General features: G+C 42.1%; 1 protein-coding gene across 4 annotated transcripts in view; it reads left to right on the top strand.

Annotated features, from left to right (window-relative positions):
* Nucleotides 1–488: 488 nt before the first annotated feature.
* The window catches only part of SLC22A15 (solute carrier family 22 member 15), a 45,510-nt gene continuing 35,196 nt past the window's right edge, over nucleotides 489–10,802 (top strand). For 2 of the 4 annotated variants that reach the window (XR_001861251.1, XM_008631743.2), the window contains exon 1: nucleotides 490–800. Coding sequence is in view for 2 of the 4 variants with exons in the window: in XM_008631743.2 (XP_008629965.2) it covers nucleotides 714–800 (87 nt within the window). In the remaining 2 variants the exon portion in view is untranslated. Of the gene's footprint in view, nucleotides 801–10,802 lie in introns of all 4 variants that reach the window. The other 2 variants (XM_017731902.1, XR_001861252.1) reach the window with 2 other exon arrangements.

Here is a 10,802-nt window from a genome sequence, read left to right as displayed (position 1 = left end):
CCTGTTCAGTAGTACGGTGCAAACCCGCTGAGCGCACACTGTAACTCCACTGTGCTTGATGGATGAAACCTGACGATGAGAGCCCAGCTGCTGCATGGACAATGCCATAAAACCCGAACACCTCGCCAGCACGGACCCAGCGCAGGCTTCTCGCCCAGCCCGCAGGGCCAGCCTGCTGCCTTGGTCTAACCGAGGGTCCAGACATAGCACCTCTCTGCCCTTTCCCCTTCCCAAGAACTGTGACCAGGTGTGACCTGAGCAGGCGCATCGCCCCGCGCACCTGGCACGCACCTCCCCAGTGCCCAGCCCGCTCACTGTAAGGGACCCTGCCCGAGGCACCTCGGCGCTGCCTCGCTGACAGCGCTCTCACACAGCCCCATCCCAACCGCTCTGCGCACGGCTCCTCACACAGCCCCATCCCAAATAATTTAATCCCGGGCCGTGCGCCTGCGCTAAGGTCGAGTGCGTTTCCGCTTCCCCAGCGGCCGCCCGGGAAGGAGGGAGGCGGCCGCATCCCGGCTGCTCTCCCCGGAACCTGCGCATGAGCACCGCATCTCGCCTCCCGCCCTTCCCTCCTCTTTCTCCTCCTCCTCCTTCCTCTCCTTCTGCTCCAGCTCCGCGAGGGCCCGGCCGCCGCTCCGCGCCCCGTCTCGCCCCGGGTATGCACTGCTCGGCGGCCGCTCGTAGGAGCTGCGCGGCGGGCGGGGAGCGGGATGGAGGTGGAGGAGGCATTCCCGCTGGTGGGGCAGATGGGCCCTTATCAAGTGTACCTGTGCGTTCTGCTGGCCGTGCTCCTCCAGGTGAGAGGCCGCCCTTCCCGCCCGCTCTTGTCCCGAGGGGGAAGCAGTGCCGGGAGGGCAATGCTCTGGGTGCAGTGGACAGCTGTTCCCAAGGTGTTGGGTGGATGTCCATGCGGTGAGTGCTGCCTGGTGCGAAGGCTGGTGTGGGAGGGCTTCTGCTGAGGGCTGCTGGTGGCAGTAACAAGTCTTCCCCTCTGGGTCTGTCCTGCAGTATCGTGCTGCGCTCCTGGGACACAGGTGACCTCTGCCCAAAGGCAGTGCTCAGTTCTGCAGAGTGTATTTGGGGCAAGCAGCTGATGCTCTCTGTGCCGCATTGCCTGAGTGGTTACACCTTGTGTCACTCGTGGAACATATTAGGAGCTGGTCAGGTGAAGGGCTGGGTGAAGTTCAACCGAGGCTTCCATGACCTGGACTGGACAACATTGACTTCTGTGAGAAGCTCTGCTGGGAATCCTGCGCAACCTGGAGTTAATGGCCTAGACTGGGGATTTCTAGGTTGCGTGTGGTTTGATTGTCACTGATAAAGTGACAGGTGGCCACTGAGACCTCTGTGTGCAGAAGCTCTCATGTAACCAGCTGACAGGTGTTGACTGCTTATGGTGCTTTGATTAGCCTCGACTTAACTCTTGGAATACAGGGACAGTGTCTCCATTAGTTATTTGGATGAAGCCCTACATTTTGGGTAGTCAGGTTTGGGAGATACAAATCTGGAACTCTCTTAAATTTTGTGATAAAAGTGGAGTCCAAAGTAACAGTAGAGTGCTAGAAGAGAGCACTCTTCCAGTGCTCTAGAAGAGACTCTCTTTGGAGAGAGTTTCAGAGATTGCATGAGCAAGTGATGTGCTCTGCAGCCATGTTTGTTGCCTTTCAGTTTTGCTTCATCTTTGTGAGGACAGGAAGGAAGGAAGGAAGACAAGAATAATAAGTACACCTTCACAGTCAGGCCTAGGACTGAAGTATGGTTTGAATGTGGCAAAAGTCTGGTTTACTCCATGTTAGCATCAAAATCTTCATTGTCATGAATTCAGCTAGGTTGACAAGTGCTGGGTTACTTCCACTGTGGAAGTTTAATGGTTGCAGGAAGGAAGAGGGGAACTTAACTGTCCTCCCACCTCTGCTGACCCATATTTTGTAGTAATCAAGAACTTCCAGTCATGAGCTGTGAGACTGAAGATGTCTTCTCCTGGCAAACCCTAGTTCCCCTAGACTGACCGAAATATTAAGAAGCTTTATGAGATGACCAAAGAAATTTCAGATGCCCAGTCCTGTTGGATGGGAACTCTATACTTGGTTGTAAAGTTACAATGATAATCAGCAAAAGCTTTGTAGGGTTCTATTTCCTTGTACTGGTTTTTTTTTTCTTTTTTTTTTTTTTTTTTACTGATTTAGCTATTTAATTCCTTAATATTAGACATTGCTTAGAGCTTGTTCGGCTGGCTGGCTGGCTAGCTAGAAAATGTATATGTTCACTGAAGATTAGGAATCAAGGAAGCAATAGTTACTTTTTCTTCCAGTGCTGGTCGTGTTCTGGAATGTACTGCAAACCCTGACAAGTGCTCTGTGTTTTCAGAATTTTAAGTAGCATGGGTCAGCTGTTCTGTAATGTTTGTGTTCGTTTGTTTTGTTTTTAATGGATTAACTTGCATTTCTCATGGGAGAAGTAAACAGAAGGATCTTTGCAAATCGTGGAACTAATTCAGAATAACTAAAGAAGGAAAGATAGCAGGTTTGCAGGTCTGCTTTTTTTTCTTCTCATGTTATCTTTAATTCTTGAACTGTACCAATGAGGATAGTCCTCTGACTGGTAGGTTTTCTTCAGATCATGCAGGCAAAGGCGTCTGTAAAGAATTTAGATGTGAAGCTTGTTGTCTTTCAGTTCATGAATAGATGTGGACTTTTTCAGCTGGTTTCTGCTTGGGTGGTTGATTGCTTTTTGTGTTCCTTTATTGGTGCCAAGTTACGTAATGTGTCACTGGGATGTGCGAGAGCAAGACTGAAGGCAGATTTCACAACTGGTGTTAGTGTTTTGTCTGGTCCAGCCTTTGGAGGATGGACCTGAAGGTAAGTAATGTATCTTGTGTGTGTGGTGTAGATCTAGGTAGTCGTGGGCTCCTTTAGTGGATTAGATGCAGCATATGGCAGCAGAATGAGAACTCCTGGTAGTCTATGTCACTGGCTGTGCCACAGACTGATTATTCCATTTTATTGCTAGTTTCCTTGTCCCTTTCCATGTGCTCCCTCAGTTGGCCTATATTTTCATATTGGCCTGTAGGTATAAAACATATTTTTACATTCTTAAAGATAAGAATACCTGATGTGTGAAAAATATTTGTCTGCTGTGTCAAGTCCCTTCATCTTTGTTGCCAATATCCAGAGTTTAGACTCTGTGCTTTCCCTTCCCAGTGAGATTCCCAGCAGGTGCACTTGCTTTCTTTGTGGGCTTTTGTGCTTTTTCATCTCTGCATGTTACTAATCTCTTTGAGTTTCATACTTTATAAGTACTTCCCCTCATTTTAGTGGGGTTTTTTTAAATATAAATTTCTACAGTAAGCTACTTCCACCATGTAGTCTTACTGATATGCTAATGTATCTGGTCTCTGAATTCTAATTACAGACATGGTTTAGCTTCTTTGAGGCAAACTCTACCAAACAATTCTGTGTATAGGGGTGCACGAGTCCATTTTCACGTGGGCTTGAGTGAACTAGTTCTTAATATGTGGAATGAGCTTACTGACAATTCTGACAAAAACCTCCAGGTTGCTTGCAATTAGAAAAATGTTCTTCTATGTTATCAGTGTAAAACTAGATTAAGTATAAGTCTTGCAGGCTCCTTCTTTCATCTTCCCTGATTTCTGTTATTCCTCTGCTACCTGCTGCTGTTATTTGTTAACCTGCTGAGCTGTTACTGTATTAAGGTATGCCTGGCTTATCCACTACCAGCTTAACAGGAATTTGGAAGATCTTTAGGTATATTCTGTAGCAGTGGTTGCTAACTTTATAATGGACTGACAACAGCTACTGTAGAGAAAAAAATTTCCAAATTATCTGGAATTACACAAAGACCGGACTTACCTGAAGAACGTGAAGATTGACTAATGATGTGAATTTGAGGCTGGATTAATCCTGCATTTCTAGTATACCTTTAAAAAAGTGAGGAAGAAACAAAGGGAGCTGACAACACTTAAAATACTTAGGAGTTTATTTTGAGCTAAAAGTGAGTACTTGATACCTGTTGATTACTGGTTGTCGCAATCTTTTGAAGAAATTATGTTGAAGTATTATTAAAGAATAGTCTTGGTGTTTGTTGAGTGTGTGTAGCAACGTGAGACAAAATCCCACACCTTGATCAGACACTTAAGAGCACACAAACATATTTAAAAATGAAAAGTTTCTTTGTCTCTTGTGATTCAAAATATGTGGTTGAACGAGTCTGCCCTTTGCCAGTGAATCCGAGCCACAGGATTGCCCAAGTCCAGACTGAGAATGGAAATGTCCTCTTACTGTATTTCTACTGAAAGGCTTTTAAAAACATGTTTAAGTTTAAAAGGGAGTTCTTGTTTGCGCAGCTGAAAAGGCTTTGCCTTAATTTGAGTAATGTGCATTGCCCAGCAATATGGATAATTACCAAGGGTGGCTGTTCCATCCATCTTGGGAACTCCTTACTAACAGAAAGGAGGATGTAAAAACAGTTAAGATAGTTTTATCAAGTTGCTTGAATTATACCTTTGCCTTGAAACAAACTATTTGTGATGCAGTGCAGCTGTAATGAGTGGTGTTGCTAGCATCACTTTACCTTTGACAACAATATCTTGTATGACTTCTGTCATTACAATATTCCAGTGCAGAAAGATGGTCTTTAATCGTCCCATCTGCACAAATGTTTTGAGGGAAAGCTCATTCTGGGGCATGTGGCTTAAGTAAGGCAGGCTTCCACATTCCAAATCTCTAGAAATAATTCAGAAGAAATAGTGTGTGTCTTCAGACAGGATGCAGATGTGATCCCCTATGTAGCCTTGCTTAATTGTTTCTTGACATTTCTTATCTACACCCTGTACATACTCTACCTCTTTTAATGGCATGAGACATCACGCTGTAGTTGCAATGACAGTCATGAAATACTTTGTCAGTGAATCTTCTTTTAATATTTACATTTGCATTAATCTCTTAAACTGTTCTTTGAACTAGCCAGATTTGATCCGACATTGAACAGCTTATTCCCAGTCCTTGACGATGTATGCTATTCAGACTTTATCTGAGCAGGAAAAGCGAAACAAATTGGAAATATAATGAACAATTTAAAATTAAGGAAGGAGGGGCATACTACACAAATTGCATTACAACTGATGGCGTATTGTGCTGCAGTTGTTACAGGGGCATCATGATAGGTATGGTGTTTATCCAAAGTTACTTGTGCTGTAACTTAGACACAATTCAGCTACAAGTGTCTGTAAGTAAGTGAGCAATGTGGCAGGTGCAAAAAGGATTTTCAGAATTTCTGTGTAACCTTTTTTGAGTTTGATTACCTCAGTGTTCAGGGGTTTTTTTGTATGTCTGTGGGAGAAGAGTTTCAAGTCCCTCTGATTCTCAATAAAGCAGATGCAGAATGTGTGTCAGACATGTGCAGCCACTTCTGTGGGAGAGAGGTTTCAAATGTGGCATGAGTACAAACAAAAGAAGTAGGGACCGAAATGTTCTTCTTGAGGAAAGCTTTGTATTCCCACGTCTTTTTGTGCATTGTATCTTACTCAGAACATGCTTATGCTGAAGTATGGTGTTGCTTTCCTTGTAAATGTGATGAAGGCTTTTAGAGTACTTGCATCACTGCATATAAATCCTTGATCTGGTATAGCATACTTCTGTTTGGGAGGACAAATAAATGAGGTGGGTATGAGTATGTAAACTATTGATGCATAAAGATGTGCTGCTACTCATTTAGCTAAGAATATTTCCATCTGAAAGTTGATGGAACTTCTAAGTGAAGACAAATCCTACCATTTACTTCAACTGGGTGGGGGAAATCTTTCAAGAAAAAAAGGTAGTTGTTTGTTCATGTGTGACATTTGATTTCAGTGGTGCTAACCAACAATCCTTGGTCTCTTAGTCCTTTACTTCTTTCATATCCATAACTAGCTGTCCCTTAAGAGAGACAATCACCTACCTTTAATGATACCACATTTATAACCTTTAAAAACATGAATGCAGCTGATGCAGACATTGTGCTATTTTCTGCAGAAAACCTGAACTAACAATGCTGGGCTGTAACACGCGTTATTAGGAATGGGGTCCTTAACTCTCAGATACAGCACAGAAGTCTGGATGCTAACAACAGCTTCCTTACCGATTACTTTGAAATAGCTAACTTGCTTTTGTTTGGTTTTTTTTCCAAAATAATTCTTAGTGGAGGGAAGGTAAAAATACCTAATCAGCTGCTGACATCTTCATCTTCCCTCCAAGTTACGTTGTGTCTTAATCAAACCACAGAGCAAGCTTGGGGTAGAGAAGAAATGTTAGTTATAACTCTAAGACCTTCCCTTCTTTAGCTGCATCCAAACTGCAAAGCACATGCAATTGAGCTCATATTTAAGTGTTTTTAAGTGTCATTTGCAGTTGCTGGGTGTTCTTGCTCTTCTAATGACCACAACATTCACTCTGACACTAAACCAGACATTCTATGCATGGGTATCTGTATCAACACCTCTACTCAGCTTTTGCGATTTAACTTAGAAGGCCGACATCAGCTTCTGTGCAGTTCAGTCCGAGAAGATGCCTGTTCAATGTGCTGTTGTGAAGACCTTAACAGAATTATTGCTGATGGGCATAGCAAGAAGCATGAGTTTTGGGAGAGGCACAAAGTAGGCATTCTGAAGGCTTACCAACAGAGGGAAGGTAGCAGAGTATTCTGCCTATTTAAAAAAAAAACAAAACAAAAGCAACCCCAAAAGCAAACCAAAACCCAATTTTCTTTTTTTTTAGAGGAAGGTGGCTACATACTGTGTAGAGTGAAGTTGTCCGAAGGAAATTGCTCTGGGCTCTTTACTGGAGCTGTGGCTGAATGCCTTGATTTTTGCAAAGTCTTTTTAACAACGGGGAAGGGAAGGTGCCTGGGAGGCACTGTGCCAATAGCGATTGTCGTCTTTGTGTAGGCTGTGGGTAAAACATACGGGGAGATGTTTTCAGATTATTAATAATAAAGTTATTAGGTATAATGTTTGGTGCAATGGGATGGTATTTAGATTCAGTGGGAGCTGAAGCAATCCCATCTTCTGCTATTTGCCTTTCAGCCCGGCAAACTACAATCCATCTAGCCAGTCTGTCCTCTGAGCGCCCTTGGAAGAGCAGCCTGGGAGTTAACAGGCATAATTCTACTAGGTAGCAAACACTGTGGGTTAAAAATATTTGTATTATGACACATTATTTCCCATTCCTTCTTTCCTGCCTCTGTGTACACACAGTTTCTAACTTCCCGTGTTTTATAGGCAATAAATTACCTGTGTTTTTCCACTAGGAATATCAAGGCACTTCTCACTGACACGTCGCCATTTTAGAGGCTCTAATTTCCTTTCCTCTTGGGTGAGAGAATTAGTAGGTGTGTAACTGAACTCAGAATAGTTGTTTCCAACTTGAATGAGATAGTTGCTCCTTATTTCTGACATAGATAAAGTTTTGTGTTCTCAAATATCTTTGTTATTTTAACTGGAGCAGTTAATATAATTACTTCTGCAAGATAGCGCTTCATGTGTATTGTTTGCATTAAGCAAAACCTCTGTTTGCTTTTTCCAAGTGTTAGCCCAGTGGGACTGGAGTCCCTCTGGAGCAATAACATCTGTTTTTTAGGTCTCGTCTGTTTACAGTTTGATCTCTGACTAAGTTTGCAATTTAACCTGGTTAAACATTGTGTTCACTTGGTCATTTTCAGGCTCAGGATGAAAGAGTATTAAGAATTTGCCTTGGAAGGCTCAGTGAAACTTTTGAGATCTTCATATAGGGGAAGATGGAAAGAGTTGTATGTATAGCTTATCAGACTTTGTGGTGTGATGTTTAGTTACTGGTGTCTTAAAAATAGATAAATACCAGAGTTCTTTAATGTATTTTAATTTGTAGACCCCTGATGGACTTCCTACTGAAGGAGTTAAGAGCTTTTACAGTAAATTTAAGAATGCTGAAATTTGTAATTCTTAATTATTTTTCTGAACACTTTTGAGAAATAATTCTGGGAATTCTGAGGCCTATAGGCTCTGAGCTTAAAATCAGTGGTTTAGTAAGTTCCACGATGAATCTGGAAAAATACATCTTTTCAGCTCTGGAGCATCATGTTGTTCTGAAATAGTAGTAAACAGAAGATATTTTTCAGTTTAAAAAAACCCACAAACAAAACACAAGTAGATCTAATTGCTTACCCTCAGACATGTCCTTAAAATTAATAAATAAATCCAAGTAGCTTGTGCAAATGGCAGCATTGTCCTTTAGTCTGGATACTTAAACAAAAACTTTGGAAGTACTCAGTGAATTACCAAGTTAAATGCTTTAGCCAAGAATATGCTCTTATAGTCTTAGGAAAACTGCCTCTGTGGGACCAGGATGCTCACCCAGTATTCCTTGGCAGTGTCCCGAAACAGCATGCAAAGATGAGGACTTTGATCTCTTAAAATACTGCCTGTGACTCAGATAAGTTCATAGCCAACACAGGCTGGAAATTATGGAAAGAAAGAGGGTCAAACATGAAATGTAGACAAAAGAATAATCATGCTTGTGGAAACAGGACTAAACCCTGATACTTGTCAGCCCACAGTTCCTGCTTTCTTTTTGCCAGCAGTTGCTGACTTTTTTTTTCCTGTTATCCTATAATGCCATTGAGACAGTCCAATCCTGGGCTGCTTTGCATTGAATACATAAATTGGAATAGGACCTTACAGCGCTTCCTTACTTTGTCCTGTTGTAAGTCCTTTTCCTCATAGGAAGAGGGGAGTGGCACTTTCGATGTCATATTGGTGAAACCATATAGCTGGTATTTGACTGCAGAGCCTTGGCGCTTGATTGCACATGAATGTAGTTTGACTTCCTTGAATATTCCTGTTGAAGCAGAGGTAGCGTTAACAGTGCTTTTTGTAATTTTGGTTCATATGTGTTGCCTTGTTTCTCTAGCTTATCTGTCTGTGAGCTTTCTTTTTGCCTTGTGTTTTTAAAGGCAGAAAAATAACACTTCCAGCTTCATTGTTCGTGTTCAGAGGCCTGTCGACCTGTGATGTGAGTGAGGGTGCTGTGTTCCCTTGGCTCTGTCAGACAGAGATGTGTACCTCTGACTGAGTCACTTGGACTGCTGTTGCAGAAAGCTTGTGCAATGAAGGTATTTGCTCTTCAGATGCCAGTGTTTGCCCCTGGAAAGTAAAGCAGCCCTTGTCTGTGTATGGCAGCAGTCACCTGACTAATGGGCACATGCTCCTGCCAGGCTGAGCAGGAGCAACAAATCCCTGCTGCTGCCACTGCCCACCAAAATAACACTGAGTGTGAAACAGAGCTGAGAGGTGTATGTTTGGATATTTGGAACACGAAGGGGAAGCTAGACGGATATTTTCCACAAACCTGTAGGAGGGGAGGCTCTAAGAGTTGGCATCTGCTGTGCAGAGTTTGTCTTCATTGTAGATGTTAAAGAATTTCTAGAATGAAGTTATGTAAGGTTTTGGACAGACTTTGGACTTTTTGCTGTGGATTCTGGAGGCCAGCAATTTCAGGCTGAAAAACTCTAAACTGTGTAGGTTTTCTCTGTGCTCTGCAGAAACCCTAAATTCTTTCAAAATCTGTGTCTGCTCTGTCATTGGTAAGTCACAGGTAATAACCAACAATGGTTCCATTCTTCATGGGAAATATTCCCTCTCAGACTGGGTCTGGGCTTGGTAAGTAACTGAGATGTGATGTTCTTCTGCACATGGGGGTTCTTTGCTTTAACTATGACAGCCTTTTCTTCTCTCTTATGGTGTTCTCTTACCATGCCACCAAGAAGGGAAGAATAGTTTCGTAGAGGAATATGTTGTCAGCAGCAAATAATAATTTTGCAGTAAGAAGACATTTTAGGGCTTTTCTACATAGGAGTTATTGAGGAGAAAAAATAATGTGAATTTAAAGCCATATCACCCTTTAGAAATGACTTGGAGCAGATGAGATCATCAGATTTTCAGAAATTAGGTTGCCCTCCAGCTTTTCAGCTGCTTGTCATGGGTTCAGAAGAAATTACTCTAATCCTGAACTGTAACCGTGTCTTTATCAAAGGCCAGAGCAAGGTCATTCATTGTTCTTCCTTAATTTGTCTTTCCTCAGGGTGCAGTTTTAATGTTTCTGTATTCCAAAGGTCAGAAGTTACTGTCTTACTCATTTTTTTGTTCAGCAGTGAATGCTTCAGCTGATACTTGTCTAGGATGACCAGGCTAGTTGGGAATTGCTGATGAGCTGACTAAAAACGTTGAAAGCTCCTCTTCCTAGAATTGAAGTCTTGCTTTTGTTTTTTCATTTGTGCTTCATAATGGGTAAATTATGAGCACTAAAAGACTTTCTTAAATTATTTTTGTGTTCGTTTTCACTATACACAAGTGAAGCTTTAAATTCATTCTCCCCCTTCCTTGCTAGTCTTATTAGAGATTCTACATCTTTCTTGCATATAATTTATTATGAAAACGAACATCAGGAAAGCTGGTCAAGACATGTCAGCCACTTCTATTAATAATAATTTTAAGTTAATTTCAAAATCAGTTAGTGAAATAGCTTTGACTGGCTAACTAAAATCCCTTCTACTTAACGGGGAATGTGAAAGTTCACAGGTTATTAGGGCATTGCCTTTTAATAAATTCCCTAACACCACAGTCTTCTAATTTAGGCAGACTATAAAATTTTAACCTCAAGAGAATTTTAACAAACAGGAGAAACCTCAACTAACAGAACTCTAAGCATCGCATCATCAGTGACTGTGAGTGGGTGCCTTGTCCCCATGTGCTTGGTATTCATCTTGATTAA

The sequence above is a fragment of the Corvus brachyrhynchos genome, unplaced genomic scaffold (genome assembly GCF_000691975.1).
Source record: "Corvus brachyrhynchos isolate BGI_N302 unplaced genomic scaffold, ASM69197v1 scaffold3, whole genome shotgun sequence".
Lineage (NCBI taxonomy): Eukaryota > Metazoa > Chordata > Aves > Passeriformes > Corvidae > Corvus > Corvus brachyrhynchos.
Note: the sequence above shows the minus strand (reverse complement) of the source record. Positions and strands in the feature narration are given on the sequence as shown.